Here is an 18429-nt window from a genome sequence, read left to right as displayed (position 1 = left end):
AGGGTTGTGTTTGACCTCGGGGGGGGGGGCGTCCCAGACCCCATTTTCGGCTGGGACAGTCTTACCCAGCGAAAATGGAGCCCAGGGGGCCCATATGCGGCCCTCCTGAGTGTTGTGGCCCCTCAGCACGGAACGATATTCCCTTCCCACCAAAGGTGGTTCCTATTTTTCTACTTGCATTTTTACGTGCTTTTGAACTGCTCGGTTGGCAGAAGCTGGGACAAGCCACGGGAGCTCCCTCCGTTATGTGGGGCTAGGGATTCGAACCGCGGAACTACCGAACTTTCTGATTGACAAGCTCAGCGTCTCAGCCACTGACCCGCCGCGCCCCTGTTAAGTTGTCGATAAGACTTATTGCTCAGCCCATACGTGGCACTAGAGCAGAATCAATGGAGTTCAAGAGAAATTGGACTGAGACGTTTGTGACCATTTAAAGATTCTAGGCTAGATACCGGCTTAACTCCACCACCTCCCACTCTGCCTACTCGTCTCCTACCCTGAACGGGAGAGATGAAACAGGCTTTACCACCCCCAGCGTTTTCCCACCCAGGTGGCAACCAGAGGTACTCACGGGTGCAGCCGCTCTTGTTGTCCGTGACGATGCCACGGAAGTTCCAGAACCCGGGTTCGCAGCGGTCACATTTCAATCCCCCGACCCCGGGTTTGCAGGAGCACTGGCCTGTGCTGGGATCACAGCTCCCTCCGTAGGAGCCATAGGGGTTGCAGTGGCAAGTGCCTACGAGGCAGAAAATGATTAAGTTCAACCAGCTGGTTTGGTAGAAAAGCCCGCGGCCCCTCGGACGGATTTCCCAACAGAGGTGGTGAAGCTTCTTCACAGGTGAGCTACACAGAACGGACAATCCTAGAGCTGGAAGGGACCTCAAAGGTCTTCTAGCCTAACCCAAAGGTGCTTTTCCAAGGATTTCCTTTATTTTTTTTCCTTGAAGGGGTTTCGCTTCTCATCCAAGAAGCTTCCTCAGTTCTGGCGGAATGTTGGGGAATGGGAGGATTTACATTCCTTGCACTCCCTCTTGAGTTGTTGAGGCCACTTGGAGGTTTATCTGTGCCCCTAGGGTCTCTTGGATAGTGCAAATGGGTGTGGAGCCTTCTTGGAACAGCTGAAAGGACTGTGTTGTAAACCGGAGACAGGTGATATGATTATCCCTTGCCCCGTTGAGAGAGGACTGTTCAAAACAGCCTGGAAATGACCCGGAAACAGCCTGGAAAACGGTCTGGGTTTGGGCCATTTTTCGGTGCTTCCAGCATCCAAGACCAGCTGGCCAGTGTTCCTGTGTGTGCCCGAAATCAGAAGAGTAGCTGGCAAAGGCGCAAAAATTGGCCAGAAAGGACCCTGAAAATGGCCGTTTTTTTCTCTATTTTTCAGGCTGTTTTCAGGCGCTCCAGTGCCCGCGAAGACCAGCTGGCCGGCGTGCAAATAAACAGAAGAGCAGCTGGCGATGGCAGATGTGCCCACAAAGAGGGCTCTGGGTGCCATTTCTGGCATGCGTGCCATAGGTTTGCCATCACAGTTCTAATTTAAGGGCAGACCATAAGCCATACCCGGTCAAACAATTGTCTATTTTTGAAAACTTCCCAATGATGGAGCACCCACAAGCTATTCCATTGATTTAATTGGCCACCTAGCCCGGTGACGATTAACTCTGCCTGTAAACAGCACAGCTCAGGTTTCTAGTCCTCATGACGATGCGGCAGGAGGGGATGCTTAAATTTCAATTGGGCGGTGCGATTGGTTGTAACACAGCCCAAATGGCAACTCTTGGAAACTTCCCAGAATAATCTCTGGCAGGGGAAGGGGGGAATCTACACTGACCAGGGGCTGGCTTCAATGGGTTCGCGGCTCCGTTGCTGTTTGGGCGTGGCAATTGTGGGCATGTCCTAGTTGGCTTCCTGCACCACCGGGGGGAAGGGCATTTTACACCCTCCCCCGGCTCTGGAGACTTCCCTTTAAGTCTCTGGGAGGGGGGAAACTGCTTCCTCTGGGCTCCGGAGGCCCATTTTTGGATTTCCGGAACCTCCGGTAGTTCCGTTACCCCCAAGCCTCTGTGCGGGTCCTGCACTCACCTGGCACGATGAACGGGTTGGGTGGAGACTCCTGGGAGGGGAGGGAGCAGTGGTGGGGTCTTACCGGTTCGGAGAGGTGGCGGACTGGGTCGCTGGAACCGGCAGTGACTCACACCTGCCCCGCCCCTGAACCAGTTCACCCAGTGGCGCCTATGGTGCCGCCATCTTGTTTTTGGCTTCTGCACATGCGCAGAGCAATTTTAGTTGTACTGCACATGCGTGCATCAAGGGCGCACGCACGCAAAGCACCTCTGAGCAAAGCGATAGTAGTCTCTCTCAGAACCCACCCCTGGGAGGGAGGGGTGGGCGTGGCCAGCCAGGGGTAGCATTTTTTTGGAGGGGGGGTTTGCCGAACTGAGCAGAATTGTAGCTAGAGGATCGCCCGAACCTGTGCAAACCCCAAGAAGCTCATCCCTTGTCAAGGACACAGCCAAAATTTAGCTTTACGGGGATTTCCACAGATGGGAGTCAGGTCAGGCACACACCCGCTCCCCGCAAATGAATTGAATAAACCAACGGCTTATTCGGGGCTGTCAAAATAAAAGCATTGCCCCAGGCCTGGTGGGGAAGGAGGGAGGGGGTCTTCAGGCTGAGCGAGACCCCTCCCCCCCCAAGCCCTTCCCCACCTTCCCCGAGCATTGCTAGGCAGACGTGAGATTTCAAATTTCCAGCTGAGCATCTGAACGACTTCACAGCTTCAATTATCACGGCGACCCCGGGAGGGAGAACATGCCATTTTTGCGGATTCTAAACCGCTCTCTGGGTCAAGAGTCACAGAGCCATTAAAAGCCGCTTTTGGAACACGGCCACTATGGAATAAGTGACCTCGCGCACGACGGGCCGCTAGCGAACCGCAAACAAGGCCGCTCGCATTCCCGCCCGCCGCCCTTAATGGACGCCCGCTAACCAGCTGGCCCTCGGCCTCAGCTGCTTAAAATGCCACCAAACTCTCCCCCCCCCCGTCTCGTTAAGGCGAACAAGATGGCTCCAGCTAATTATTCCATAAAAATTTAATAAACCCTGCATGGGTGGGCTGCGGAGGGCGGCGAGGGAAAAGGCAGAACAGATTGGGAGTAGGGGAGCGTGATTTCCCCTGGATCCCCCCCCTTCCTGAAGAGTGCCGGGAAAAGGGTCTTCCCTCCACCCTGAGCTCCCCCTTTAAAAGCCTTGTTGAAGCCCTCTCCTCCCCCCACCAAAGAGGGGCATCAACTTACTGGGGCATCCAGCCGACCCCACTCCAAGCGCCAAAGTCACGTTGTCTGGGCAGCAGCCGTAAACGGTTTTGCTACAGTGAAGGAGTTCTGGCGAGGAAGACGGAAGCGTGGGGACTCCTGGAAGGAAAATTAAAAATCCCGTTTTTAATGGCAAGCAGCTACGAGCCCTTCGCGGTGCTGTTGTTCAGTTGCTAAAATCGTTCCGCGACCCCCATGGTATTCACATTAATGTCGGGGTTCCAAATAGCATCCAAAAGTAAATCCGAGTCCGAGGCAAAGCATTGCTCAACGTTCCAATTGATTAAGAGAGCCATGTTGGCACATCTGGGAAAACCCGAATCTGAAAGCTTCCTGGTTTTCCCCACCCAGTTGAAAGTTCAAGATCCTGTTCCCCCCCCCTACACCCACCAGTCCATCACATAGTCCAATCCCACTGCCGCACTGGCAGCTTCCACGGATCCAGTTCCGGCCAGGTACAGAGACAAAGGATGATCTTGGCTTTCTAGAAAGAATGTTGTTATGGCTACATATCATCTAACTCTGTACAATCCCCCCTCCCATTTTCTCATGATAGAACATGCGTAGTAGAACAATAGAAAGTGTGGCAGGCCAAAGAACCAAAAGAAAAGATTGCTGAGGCCTGACACATGGATCATGCCAGCCCCCCCCCACCTCCCGTCTTCTACCCCCTCCCTGAGGCTACCCAATCTCATGTCCATTGCCTCAACGACACCATCGGACCATCCCATCCTCTGCCATCCCCTTCTACTTTCGCTATCCTGCTAACAAACACCCAATCCTATTGCATCATGTGAACTAATTGCACATCGCACCAGCCACGCAAGTCAATCATACATATGTTATATAAAGGTGTTAGTCGTTCCCGACTCTAGGGGGCGGTGCTTGTCTTCATTTCAAAGCCGAAGAGCCAGCGCTCTCCGAAGACGTCTCCGTGATCATGTGGCCGGCATGACTCAACTCCCGAAGACACATGGAACGCTGTTCCCTTCCCACCAAAGGTGGTCCCGATTTTTCTACTTGCATTTTTTAACATGCTGTCGAACGGCTAGGTTGGCAGAAGCTGGGACAAGTCACGGGAGCGCCCTCTGTTACGCGGTGCTTAGGGATTCGAACCGCCAAACTGCCGACCTTTCTGATCGACACACTCAGCGTCTTAGCTGCTGTGCTGCCCCATCATACGATGTTGCTGTAGGGTGATTTTTTTTCATTCAGGGGTCTGGCAGCCCACGGATAAAATCTGTTTGTGCGGCTGCCTAGCCTTCTACATCTCCTTCCAGATGGTAGGAGAATGAAGAAGGGCTAACCAGGGTGTGAGTCGTCCCTGAGGATTTTTCTCACTCTTCTAAGGCACCGAGCTCTAGCGATGTTGTCTAGTGGTATCAGGGGACAGACCACAATGTTTTGTGCTGTGCTCCACACTCTCTGTAATTGTTCTGAGCGAGGCTTCCCAAGAGCCTGAAGCCAACTCCTGGTCCCGACAAAAAAAACCTTTTATTAATTGACTGTGAATTCTGCTCATCCACATCCAGCAAAGTCTTTCGAGGGAGGATTTATGGTCACAGACCTTATCTGGCTTGGAGAGCTGCCAGGCCGATATCTGCAGAACTTGACAAGGAGCCTTGAGGAGTAAGGAACCAATGGAGTGAACTAATGGTCTCCTGCAAACTCCACTCCCTTTTCGCTCCTCTTTTATTCCCTCTGGGAGGGGCCATTCACCGTCCACCTGTGGCCTTACCCCCAAGTCGACCCCTGTTCTTTAGCTGTTCCCTTATCCTGGCAGCTCTGCACATGCGCACATTCAGAACAGGCTCCAGCTGTTCTTCTGCCTCACTAATGTTTGACTCTGAAGGCAACTGATAACTGTCAGAGGGCTCTGGCCCCCTCTCTGCCTCCGACGCAGAGCCCTCATCAGAGCCTTCCCCAGACTCCAGGACTGGCCCATCTTCCTCCCCAACCTCCTCACTGTCCGAATCTATTGCCAGATTCGTTGGCCACTGGAGAGCCACGATACCTTGCAAAAAACACTCAGGGTTGATTCCCTTCCTTCGAGCCAAGAAGGGAACCCAGCAAGGCTGCAGTTTTGGGTTGTAGTATGTCTTTTATTTCCCATCGGGCTGAAATTACCTTGGCAGGGTCCGTGGCTTGCCACGTAAACGTCTTGCCGTTTCTCACAGCGGGATTTTTTAAGTTCACACTCGTTCGCATAGGCTACTCCGTCCGACCCACACACCTACGTCAAAAGGGGAGACAAAAAGGAGAGGGTCTCGTTAGGGAAAGAATCAGAATGCCGGAACCGCCCGAGTTGAAACGGTCCTGGGCTCCATTTGTTGCTGAAAGGAATAGCTCGGTTAGAAGTGAATTGCGGGGAATTAAAGCCAGAACTAAAGATTTGTGACAGAAGTTTCCCCAGTTAACTTTCCCCTTTCCTCTCCTTTTCGTGGTTTAATTACCCCATAATCCCTTGCAGGGTGGAGTCGGGGCAACTGAATGGACCTGAGTGTTTGACAGGCCGGGTGCCCTTCCTGTCACCAACGGGGAGTTTTATTCAGCAGAGAAGCAGGAGAGGAGCAACTTAGAACTGAAGATAAATTTCCTGCCAGTGAGGACAATTAACCAGGGGGGAAACTTGCCTCCAGAACTGGTGAATGCTCCAACTCTGGAAGTTTTTAAGAAGATGTTGGATAACTATTTGTCTGAAGTGGTGCAGGGTTTCCTGCCTGAGTAGGGGGGTTGACTAGAAGACCTCCAAGGTCCCTTCCAACTCTCTTATTCTCTCCTATTCTCTCCTATTTTATTCTATTCTCTCCTATTCTATTTCTATTCTATTGTCTCCTATTCTGTTCCTTCCTATTCTCTCCTATTCTATTCTCTTCTATTCCATTCTCTCCTATTCTATTCTCTCCTATTCTATTCTCTTCCATTCTCTTCTATTCTAGTCTATTATCTCCTATTCTATTCTCTCCTATTCTATTCTCTCCTACTCTATTATCTTCTATTCCATTCTCTCCTATTCTCTCTTATTCTCTCCTATTCTATTCTCTCCTATTCTATTCTATCTACTATTCCATTCTATTCTTTCCTATTCTATTCTCTCCTATTCTATTCTCTCCTATTCTATTCTATCTCTACTATTCCATTCTATTCTTTCCTATTCTATTCTCTCCTATTCTATTCTCTCCTATTCTATTCTCTCCTATTCTATTCTCTCCTATTCTATTCTATCTCTCCTATTCTATTCTCTCCTATTCTATTCTCTCCTACTCTATTCTCTCCTACTCTATCATCTTCCATTCCATTCTCTCCTATTCTCTCCTATTCTATTCCATTCTCTCCTACTCTCTCCTATTCTATTCTATTCTCTTCTCTTCTAAAGCAAGGCCGAAGGTCAGGATGCCAATTCTGGCACAGAGCCCTTGGAAGGGTCGGCACCTCATTTGGGAGCAGGCCTCTACTTATGGGTAGGAGCCTCGGTGTAAACCCCCGAGGACCAGCGTAGTCCAGGCTTCGGTGCCATTCTACGCCAAGGGAGCATCTGAACTGCACCGTTTTACGTACTCAAAAAGGCTGACCGCCATCTGGCGCCTTAAAGACTCTTTCGGGGAGAAAAAAAAAATTATTTCTTGCAAGATTCGAGGCTCCGATTTAGGTTAAGCCTAGCAAGTCAATAAGCAGGTTTGGATGGCATCCTAGAGAATTCTGCCCTGCGATCTGTTGGCATCAGAGGAAAAAAAGATAAAATAAAAATAAAATAAAAGCAGCCTTCATTCCCATCGCCCTGGTTCGGAGAACACATCTGCCGGCATCCAGGATGTCATACATGCGCGGAGTTCCTGCGCTTTCCACTTTCCCGTCCATAAAATATGCAAATGCATGCCAGGGAAATTAATGAGAAACAGGAAAGGGAAAGAAAAAAAAAAAAGAACCCCGGAGGGCAGAGAAGCATTAAAGACACAACAGAGAATTTAACTCAGCTTTTGCAAAAGCTTTGCAGCTCCAGAATATCAGAAAGTGTTTTTGGAAAACATCAAATCCAGCAGAGTTCAACTCTGGCAACTCTTAAAAAAACTTGTGGGCTTCGACTCCCAGAATTCCCCAGCCAGCCATGGCTGGCTGGGGAATTCTGGAAGTTGTAGTCCACAGTCTTAAAGTTGGACACCTCTAGTCTAGAGCAAGGGTCAGCAACCTTAAATGAAGAGCCACAAAGTTCCTAACCGGAAGCCCCCTGTTCAATTCTGGAGCCGGACGGAAGTTCCAGTTTGTTAAAAATGTTCATAACTGGGAGAGACATGGGAACAAGGTCAGCCAATGAAGAGGCATAGCAACTAAGTCAGCCAAATGGGAGCTAAAACAGATCCGAGTTTGTGCAGAGAATTGAAACAGAAACTGAAGATAGCAATCTGCTGCTCTGAGAAGTAAACTAGCAGCCTGTCTGGGTTTGTCTGCTGAAATGGAACTAACTGCTTGTGTTTCTCTCCTGTAACTCTCCTGCCTTGTGTTTACTCGGAAGAACCACCTCTTGGTATTGTACATTTATTCACCTATTCTTATGTATATAAAGAAGTTAATGAATCCAGCTGCATCAGTTATGTCTGTGTGCTTTCTGGATTTGAATGTATGCAACAAACTCTGACACAGTTCCCACGCCATAGAGTCTCCTCCTAGAGCGGCCTCCTTTTTCCTCTACCTATCCTAACCGAAAGCTCTATCAAGTGTGTAGCTGACTTGGGACAGGAAGCCACAGCAGAGGGATGAAAGAGCCACATGCGGCTCCAGAGCCACACAGGTTGCTGACCTCTGGTCTAGACCAACCTCTTACTCTGTGCAGAAAAATCAAATATCTAATTTATGCAGATGCTGCTAAGGAAAATCGCCTCTTACCAAGTTCTGTGGCACGGTCCCACAGGTATAGTCACACACGCAGCGGTCATCTTCCACATCCTCGTCCCACGAACCGCCGTACTTCCGGCAGCTGTCTCTCTCGCACTCGATGGCATCTCCGGAACCAGACCCGTCACCCGAGCCGCACTCTGCACGAGAGAAGAACACCAGGGTTGCGTATCCCCTCTACCAAAGTTGAGATAGTCCAACCCTTGCTAGGAAAAAAAGTCAAGTTTCTAGACCTGATGATCAACATTTTGGGGGGACTCTCCGGTTTGGGTTCCATTCCTGGCAGCTACAGAGATGCATCTCGGTAGATGCCCCACAGAAACTACAAAAGTGTCTTTAATGAACTTGCAGGCCAAACATTTACAGAATCTGGAGGAGAAAAAAACAGGCCTTCTATGAAGTAAATGCCCATCCTTCTCTTTCTATTTCAGTATGATATCTCAGGTGTGGCTTTCTTGGTAACAGTGTGGAAGGAAACATTGGCTTTTTCTGGCGTGACTTCTTGGTCTCGAAACATTTCTGGTGTTTTGTGTTGGTTTCTCTCCTCCAGAGATTAACCAGGGAGGGAGGGAGGGAGAGAAGAGAAGAGAAGGAAGGGAGAGAAAAGAAAGAGAAGAGAAGAAAGAAGGGAGTTAGAAGGAAAGGAAGGAGGAAGGGAGGGAGGGAAGGTGAAGAAAGGAATAGACAGGGAGGAAGGAAAAAAGGGAGGGAAGAGGAGAGGGGGAAAAGAGGGAGGGAAGAGGAGAGAACAGAAAGGAAGGAGAGAAGGAAGGAGAGAAACCAAGAAAGAAGAGAGAAAAGGAAGGAAGGGAGGGAGGATAGGAAAGGCAGTGGAGGGAGGGAAGGAACAGGAAGGAAAAGAGGGAAGAGGAGAGAGCGGAAAGTAGGGAGGAAGGGAGAGAAGAGAAAGGAAGGAGAGAAGGAAGAAGAGAAAAGGAAGGGAGGGAGGCTAGAAGGAAAGGAAGGGGGAGGGAGGGAAGGAAGGAAGACAAGGAGGAAGGAAAAGAGGGAGAGAAGAGAAAGGGAGAGAGGGGAAAGGAGGGAGGGAGGGAGGAAGAGAAGAGAAAGGAAGGAAGAGGAGAGAAAAGGAAAGGAGGGAGAATGGATAGAAGGAAAGGAAGGAAAGAAGGGAGGGAGGAAAGAGGGAGGGAAGGAAGGAAGGAAGACAGGGAGGAAGGAAATGAGGGAAAGAATAGAAAGGGAGAGAGGGGAAAGGAGGGAGGGAGGAAGAGAAGAGAAAGGAAGGAAGGGGAAAGAAAAGGAAGGGAGAATGGATAGAAGGAAAGGAAGGAAAGAAGGGAGGAAGGAAAAGAGAGAGAGAAGAGAAAGGGAGAGAGGGGAAAGGAGGGAGGGAGGAAGAGGTGAGAAAGGAAAGAAGATGAGAGAAAAGGAAGGAAGGGAAAATGGATAGAAGGAAAGGAAAGAAAGAAGGAAGGGAGGGAAGGAAGACAGGGAGGAAGGAAAAGAGGGAGGGAAGAGAAGGGGAATTAGTGGGGAAAGGAGGGAGGAAGGGAGAGAAGAGAAAGGAAAGAAGGAAGGGGAGAAGTGAAGAAAGAAGAAAGAAAAGGGAGGGAGGGAGGACAGAAGGAAAGGAAGACGGAGGGAGGAAGAAAGGGAGGAGGAGGGGAGAGGAAGGAAAGAAGGAAGAAAGGAGAGAGAAGGGAGGCACAGAGAACACTGCCAGCCTCCCTTCCTCTCACCTCCTCCAATGCTCTGAAGTGTGAAATTAAAGCACTGAAAAGCTCTCCTTGTGGAGCCCTATTACCAGCCATCGCCTTTCATTACTGGCAGCTAAAGAGACAATGGGAAGGAAGAAGCAAAGGGGCTGGGATGGAAAGCGTAGGGGAGGGGAGGGGAAGGAGACGGCCCCAGACACAGCAGGGAAGAAGGGAGGCAGAGACTGCTTCCCTCCCCCCCTCGTCTCAGCTCCTTCATGCAAGTCCCCATGTACCGCCCCACCTCCCCCTTCCCCAATGCTTGCCAATTCAGGTCAGGGGCTAGGAATCCGTGATGCGCCATTTGAACCCAGGACAAGGGAGAGGAGTTTTGACTTGCCCATCTCCTGCCGACACAAAGCACACCCCTTCCAAGACTTTGCCACATCGATCAGCAAGTTTGATTATCTTTGCCCCCCTCCCCAAACAACCAGGCCCTAGACGTCTCATCTACACCGAGGTGGCGCAGTGGTTAAATGCAGCACTGCAGGCTACTTCAGCTGACTGCAGTTTTGCAGTTCGGCTGTTCAAATCTCACCGGCTCAGGGTTGACTCAGCCTTCCATCCTTCCGAGGTGGGTAAAATGAGGACCCGGATTGTTGTTGGGGGCCATATGCTGACTCTGTAAACTGCTTAGAGAGGGCTGAAAGCCCTATGAAGCGGTATATAAGTCTAACTGCTATTGCTATTGCTATCTTGGGAGAGCAGAGATGCATAACCAAAGCCTTCAGAAATTATCAAAAGATTTCCAAAAGTTGTTTCCAATTTAATTTTAATTTTCAACGTGGGGGAAAAAAAGAGAGTAAATTCCTCCTTTTGGAAAATTAATGTAGCTTGTCTACCAGAAAGCACTGAGCATCTCTACATCTTAAGATATAAGAGGGAAATTAAAAATATTTGTGCCATATAATCCCACAGGAAAATTCAAAAATATTTGTGCCAGCTTTACACCCTTGGAGAGGCAGGAAATATAATCACCAATGTTTGACGCTGATGGATGGGCCAACGGTAAAAAAAAAACAGAACTGGACCTGATAGGCATCTTATTTAAGAAATGGGTTAGAACTTAATTTATGTGGACAACATTCAAGAAAGAGGCTGGGACATACAAACATATGTAGTGGGATTGTGATAGTGCACAAAAAATATGGGACACAAATGAATCGCTGCAGTTGTGAGGTTAGCGACACGGTTTGTTAAGCAAATCTGCCTTCCCCATTGACTTTGCTTGATCCGAACGTCACAAAAGGGGATCGCGGGACACACACACCCCCGCCAGGACACTGCAACCCATCATAAATATGAATCGGTTCAGCAGGCAGCCAAATTTTGATCATGTGATCATGGGGATACTGCAACGGTTTTGTGAAAAATGGCCATTAAGTCGCTGTTTTCAGTGCTGTTGGAACTTCGGATCGTCGCTAAACAAATGGTTGGTAAGCCAAGGACTGTCTGTCACAAAGGAACCAGCGTTGAGACAGCTGAGCACGGAGGACTCACCGTCTTCGCACGGGCCCCTCTTCTCGACCTCCACTTCTTCCTTCTGCTGGCAAGCCGCCAGGCGCAGTTCGCACTCGTTGTTGTACGTGATGCCATTGCTGCCACAGACGCGGGACAAGGGCTGCTGCTCACAACGGGGGCAGAGGCACTGCCCGTCCACACACTTTGCCCCGAAGGAACACACTGTGGCCCCACACGCTTCTGCGGAGAGAGAGCGAGAGCGGGAGAGGAGGAAGAGTAGAAGCCCAGGAAGTTATTTCTGTACAATATTTGTAACTGGGGGGGGGGGGGGGGGGTTGAACTGTGGAGGGTCCTTGGAGTTATGTCGTTTTCTTGGAGACGTTTCATCACCAAACTAGGTAACCTCGTCAGCGCGGGGCACGATCGTGTGCCTAGAGTGTGCACTAAGGTACGCTAATATAGAGCCGTGGTGGCACAGTGGTTAGAAGACAGTACTGCAGGTTAACTCACTGCTCACTCCAGGAGTTCGATCCTGACCTGCTTGAGGTTGACTCAACCTTCCATCCTTCCGAGATGGGTTAAATGAGGATCCAGATTGTTGGGGGCAAGAGACTGACTCTGTAAATCGCTTAGAGAAAGCACTGTAAAGCATTATATAAGTTTAAGGGCTATTCTATTCCATTCCATTCCATTGAGTTCTGTTCTGTTCCGTTTGATACTATTCTATTGTTATTCTTATCCTATGCCATGCCACATCACTGTGATGGCCCAGTGGCTAGAATGCAGTATTGCATGCTGACTCTGCCGACTGCCAGCAGTTCGATCCAGACCAGCTCAAGGTTAACCCAACCTTCCAAGGTCAGTAAAATGAGGACCCAGGTTGTTGGGGGCAATAGGGCGGACTCGGTAAACCACTTACGAGAGGGCTGTAAAGCACTGTGAAGCGAAATGGAAGTGTACTGTAAGGGCCATTGCTAATATGCTCTACCCTGATAATAGCAACTTTGATAATGAAACGTCTGCCAGAAAACCACCGGGAAGCCCCCAGGATCCCACCGTTATTTTAGTTGTTAAGCTGCTGGTTTGGAGGGGAAGCGAACTTCAAGGAGAGGGGAAGCACATGCCAGTGGCGTCCCAAGAATGGTGTGTGTGTGTGTGTGTAAGGCAGCCTAGTTTTGGAAGGACCCCCCCCCCCGGGAGAAATAAAACTTACTGCAACTGCCTTGGGCTGCCACCTCGATGGAGACCTGTTGGATGCAGGACTGAACGTGGAGTTCGCACTCACTCCCATAAGTGTTGCCGTCAGTTCCGCAAACCAGCTGGGAGGAGGCGACGCATTCGGTGGGGCACACGCACCTCCCCGTCTCGGCCTCACAGATGGCACCGAACTGGCACTTCCGACAGCGGTCTGGAGGGAAGCAGGCAGAGAAATCTTGAAAATGAGGATTTCGAGAAAAATCCATTTAAACTCTCCTGTTTCCACCCCCCCAAAAAAAGGATGTTAGGCTAGCATTTTTCTTAGGATGGGGTGAGTGAGTTCATGGATAACTCTGGGGCTGCGAGACTCCCTGGCCACTGAGAGGGAGGATGGGCATAGGAGTACGAATGCACACCTAGAGTACTGCATCCAGTTTTGGTCACCACACTACGTCCTGAGGATTTAATAGCTGCCAGCTGATGTAAGTCTGTAAGCTGTAATTGGTAAGCTGAAGGCAAGGCTGATGAAATAAGTGTCATCTCCCAATGTTGTCATAGTGAGAGAAGTGGGGGGAGTGCATTCCACGCATACTGTCGGCTGAAGTTGGATCTCCGATTACTGCAGCAGGTTCCACCACAAAACCGCGGACGACAAAATCACGCTCGACGAAAGCGCGCATTTGACGTCATCACAGCGCGACGAAAACATCACGCTGTGATCGATAAATGTAAAAACAAAGCAAAAACCTTATCCTAACCCCCCCAAACCTAACCTTAAACCTAACCCTAAACCTAACCCTTAACCTAACCCTAAATCTAACCCTAAACCTAACCCTTAACCTAACGCTAAACCTAACGCTAACCCGTAACCCTAACGCTCTAAACCTAACCCTAACCCTTAACCTAACCCTAACCCTAACCCTAACCCTAAACCTAACCCTTACCTTTATGTGAATCTGTTTGCTTTAATTTTATTTTTATTTCAATTTTTAATTTTTTTCGTCGCGCTGTGATGACGTCAAATGCGCGCTTTCGTCGAGCGCGCTTTTGTGGACCGCGGTTTTGACAGGTCACGCTGCAGCAGGCTTGGGAGGGGTTCACCTCATTGGGGGAGTGTGATTTATGACACAGACTCAGGGGAGGGAAGGAACAGGGTTAAAGTTCAGCTGTAACCCAAACAAAGCTTAGACCTGATTGTGAAAAGATCTTGCCTAGGATGCTCCTAATAAATGCCTAGCTTTGTATTGAAACTTGACTTGATACTCATGAATCAATTAGGGCATTTTTAGAAAACCTTACAATAAGGTTGATTCATTGCAGCTATGGTAAAACCCTTTTAAGGCTCTGATGGGAGGGCCACACAAGTCTATACATAGGTGATTACTAGAGAGTGTTTTCCTTCTCAGTGTATATACAGTTCTCTCCTTGTGTCTGTAGTGAATGGTAAGGGATTTTATCTTCTGCGTGTTTTTGCCTGTATATAGTTGCAAATAAACCAATGTTAATTGTCTTTAGGCTCTGTGTGCTGTGTTATTGCTCCTGGGTGTATCACATAAAACTAGTCACGCTGCCGGAACTCTGACAAAAAAGATGTGGAGACTCTAGAAAGAGTGCAGAGAAGAGCAACCAGGATGATTATGGGACTGGAGGCTAAAACATACAATGAATAGTTGCAGGAACTGGGCACGGCTAATCTAGTGAAGAGGAGGAAAAGGACACATATAAACTGGGTGAAACCAGGCTTAATAGCAGTGACTGGGAGACGGATCTTGGAGTCTTAGTGGACAGCCAGCTAAACATGAGCCAGGAGTGTGCAGCGGCAGCCAAAAAAGCCAGCGCAATCCCAAGTTGCATCTACAGAGGGATACAATCGAGATCAAGGGAGGTACTAATCCCACTCTATAAAGCTTTAGTAAGACCACACCTAGAGTACTGGCTTTCTGACCTTCCAAAAATCAGTCCTATTTTCAGGGCGTCTGTGATGCCGAGTTTAGTTCAGACAGACACACACACACCCTGGCACCTTCCCCTGTAGGAGGGTTTGTGCGAGAGTGCATGACTTGCCTGGCACCTTCCCCGTGCCTGTTTCCCGATGCCAGCCAATTTAATTACTGCCTAACGTCGGCAAGGGGTTGCCAGCTGCTTGCGTTGCGCCATCCCGGGGGCAACGCACCGTGTGTTTGCTCTGCCACGGGCTGCTTCCGTGTCTTCACGCTTGGAGAAGGAAGCTTCGCTGGGAAAGGAGGATTCACCCTCACTCCACCGCCCCCGCCAGGAGGCTGGCTCGATCTTTGACTCCCACCCCCCCACCCCAAATCGGCCCAAATCGAGCTGCCTCGGTGCATGGCACACCGGCTTGGTTCTCTGGGGCGCTCTCTTGCCCCCAGGAGATAAAACGGAAAGGGGGATGAAGCCAAAAAACGAAGCTATTTCAGACATTTCTGGCAGCCGAAGGGTTCAAATCCACCGTCAATTGGAGAGATATGTTTAATTTTTGCACACCAGGGAGCGGGGGGGGGGGGGGGGAAGCCAGTGCGGCTTGCTGAAGCGAGGGAGTTCCCCAAATTTCCAGCCATTATTTCCCCCCCGCCCCAGCTTTCAGTGGCAAGGACAGAAACTAGTGAGAACGAAGCTTTGATTCTCGAGCGTTTCAAGAATGGAGCCTTTAGGATGGTTCGCTTTTTAAGGTGGGTGGGAAAGGAAGGAAGGAAGGAAGCAAGGGAGGAAGGAGAGAGGGGAAAAAAAGAAAAAGAAAGAAAGAGACAGGTAGAGAAGGAAGGGAGGAAAAAAGAAAGAAAGCGAAAGAAAGAGGTGGAGAAGGAAGGAAGGAGAGAGAAAGAAGAAAGAAAGGAGAGAAAGAAAGAAAGAAGGGGGAGGAAAAGAGGGGAAAAAAGAACAAAAGAAGGAAGATGAAGAGAAGGAAGGAGGGAGAAAGGAAGGAGTGAAGGAAGGAAGGAGGGAGGAAGAGAGAAAGGAAGGAGGGAGGGAGAAAGGAGAGAAAGAAAAGGACGAGAAAGGGAGAGAAAAAGAAAGAACGAAAGAAAGAAAAAAGAAAGATGAAGGGAAGGCTGGAAGGAGAGAGGGGGGAGAAAGGAAGGAGGGAAGGAAGGAAGATGAAGGGAAGGGAGGGAGGAGGGAGGGAGGGGGAAGGAAGATGAAGAAAAGGATGGAAGGAAGGAGGAAGAGAGAAAGGAAGGAGGGAGAAAGGAGAGAAAGAAAAGAGAGAGGAAGGGAGAGAAAAAGAAAGAAAGAAAGAAAGAAAGAAAGAAAGAAAGAAAGAAAAAAGAAAGATTAAGGGAAGGCAGGAAGGAGAGAAGGGGGGAATGGAAGGAGGGAAGGAAGGAAGATGAAGGGAAGGAAGGGAGGAAGGAGGGAGGGAGAAAGGAGGGAGGTAGGGAGGAGGGAGGCAGGAAGGAAGATGAAGGAAAGGAAGAAAGGAGGTAGGGAGGAAGATGAAGGAAAAGAAGGAAGGAAAGGAAGGAAGGAAGATGAAGGAAAGGAAGGAAAGAGGGAGGGAGGGAGCAAGGAAGATAAAGAAAAAGAAGTAAGATAAAGAAAAGGAAGTAAGATAAAGAAAAGAAAGCAAGGAAGATGAAGGGAAGGAAGAGAAGGAGGGAGGGAGGGAGGAAGGCCAGAGTTAGAGCTTAAAAATTACCATCTACAGGACGGGAGAGAGCAAAGAATTCCTCTCCCGTTCAAGCTGTCCATTCCGGCTCCCGAGGCAATTCATAACAACCACAACAACAGGACTATGAAGTGCCATAAACTGATCAGAGTATTCAAAAGAAACCACTAAAAACAAATCCCAGCCATTTGAAAGCACAGCCGAGCGTTAGGCAGGAGTTTTTAAAACCCCTTCGGCCACCTGCTAAAAGCAAGCGCGGCTAACTTCCCCTCCGGCGGGCGGTACGGGATGCGTTCGCATTTTATTTTATTTTTTTAAAAAACCCCAAAAAGAAATCCCCAAATTCCGACGTACCAAATCATCTGACAAGTCGTGGAGAGCGGCTGCGTTCCGGTGGAGCCGTAATTCCCCACCCTCACCCCGGGCAAGCCTCGAACCCTCCACTCCTCCTCCTTTCAACAGGGAGACATGCGAAGGACAGCCAAGGGAGAAATCAGCCCCAGCGCCCTGAAGGAAGCAGCGGGTTTCTAGTCCTCAAGACAGGCTCGGCACAAAGACAGGGGAGGAGGGTTGCCGCATGCCAAATTAACCCACCTTCTCCGGGGAAGCCCCCACATCCTCCTCTGAGCAGGCAGGGGAACAAGAAACCGAAATGAACCTTATCCCGTCCTTATCTCTGGGGTCTCGGCTTGCCCCATAACCTCGCTGGCTGTCCCGTGGCCCCCCAAATAAATTGAATTCAAGACTGTAAGCTCCTTAGATAGCGGGGGACTTTTTTTTTGGCGCTCAACTTCCCGAGCTAATTGCTTACGCATCCACCTCGAGGTTGTAATTCAGCCGGTGGGACCGAGCGACCTCGTTTGCCGGCGCGCGGTTTAATCTCTCGTAATAATTTTTTTCAAGCGGAGGTTTTACCGCGGCTGCCGGAGAAGGCCTGGAGCTAGGCTAGGAGAGGTGGTGAGAGGGGATTTGAAACTGGGGCTTTGGGGTCCAGAGGTTACCCGCAAATTAAGCCCCCCCCCTGGCAGCACCAGAGGCCTGACCCACAATGGGTTGTTAATTCGGCTTAACCGCATCCCAGCCGCTTTTTTAGACTGCAGCGGTCCTCAAAACAGTTTGGGATGTGTTGTGGCCCGCCCGAGGCAGCAGATTCCGTCAGTGAGGAGGTTGGGGAGGAACATGGGCCAGTCCTGGAGTCTGGGGAAGGCTCTGTCTCGGAGACAGAGAGGGGGGCCAGAACCGTGTGCCAGTTATCAGCTGCCTTCGGAGTCAAACATCAGTGAGGCAGAAGAACAGCTGGAGCCTGTTCCCAGTGTGCGCATGCACAGAGTTGCCAGACGAAGGGAACAGCTAAAGAACAGGGGTCGACTTGGGAGGAAGGCCACTGGTGGACGGTGAATGGCCCCTCCCAGAGGAGATAAAAGAGGAGCGACAGGGGAGTGGAGTTTGCAGGAGACCATTCGTTCGCTTAATTGATTCGGGACTCTCCGAGACTCCTGGCCAAGTTTTGCAGAGATCGGCCTGGCAGCTCTCCAAGCCAGATAAGGTTCTATTTTCCATTTCTATTTCAGGCAACAGGGGATCTAACCACGCTCACCACAGGGGCCCTTGTGTTTCACGCGGATCTCCTTCCGGAGGGCGCACGCCATGGCATCCAACTCGCAAGGGTTGCTGTAGGTGAGGTTGTCGCTGCCGCAGACCGGATCGTAGATGCTGTGGCACACTTGCTGGCACTCGCAAACCGCCTCCTGGTTCTTCACCACGCAGGTGGCCCCGAACTGGCACTCGACGCTCAAACAGGGACTCGGCTTGCCAAGATCTGCATCGGAAAAGCAGGTAGAGTGGTTAGAGAAGGGCGCGGGACACCCGACTGGAGCTGGAAAGAGTCCTCCACCTCCATCTCTCGCCGACAATTTGGGTGAAATGACCAGGAATCGAGGCATTTTGCGGACCGCTCTAGTACCCAAACGGGAGGGAGACACATCTCAAGGCAAGTATTGAGGCCCGCCGGCGGTGGCGGCAAGAGGTGGGAAGAACAAAAGCACCTGGGGATGAGAACAGGGGGAAACTGAGGCAGGGGAGTGAAAGTCTGCAATTATTTGGCCTGCGGATCTCGGTGCAACGCAATGCCAAGGGGCTCAAAGGAAGGACGCAGAAAGCAGGCCAGGAGGGGGGGGGTTTCACTGCGAGGGAGCATTTCACGGAGGGAGGGAGAGAGGGAAGCAGG

At 50.2% G+C, this 18429-nt stretch overlaps 1 protein-coding gene across 1 annotated transcript; it reads right to left on the bottom strand.

The window, feature by feature from the left end:
- Positions 1 to 571: 571 nt before the first annotated feature.
- LOC148042185 (agrin-like) lies at positions 572 to 18170 on the bottom strand (the record flags this gene model as incomplete). Its single annotated transcript, XM_087703233.1, is given in 7 exon segments — positions 572 to 736; positions 3297 to 3413; positions 5442 to 5547; positions 8196 to 8344; positions 11420 to 11620; positions 12594 to 12788; positions 17800 to 18170. Coding segments are annotated over 7 exon segments (1279 nt in total), but the record flags the coding sequence as incomplete, so codon positions are not given.
- Positions 18171 to 18429: the final 259 nt, after the last annotated feature.

This window comes from Thamnophis sirtalis, unplaced genomic scaffold (assembly GCF_051295495.1).
Source record: "Thamnophis sirtalis isolate CommonGarterSnake01/CBP01778 unplaced genomic scaffold, rThaSir2_p1.2 scaffold_106, whole genome shotgun sequence".
In the NCBI taxonomy this organism is placed as follows: Eukaryota; Metazoa; Chordata; class Lepidosauria; order Squamata; family Natricidae; genus Thamnophis; species Thamnophis sirtalis.
Note: the sequence above shows the minus strand (reverse complement) of the source record. Positions and strands in the feature narration are given on the sequence as shown.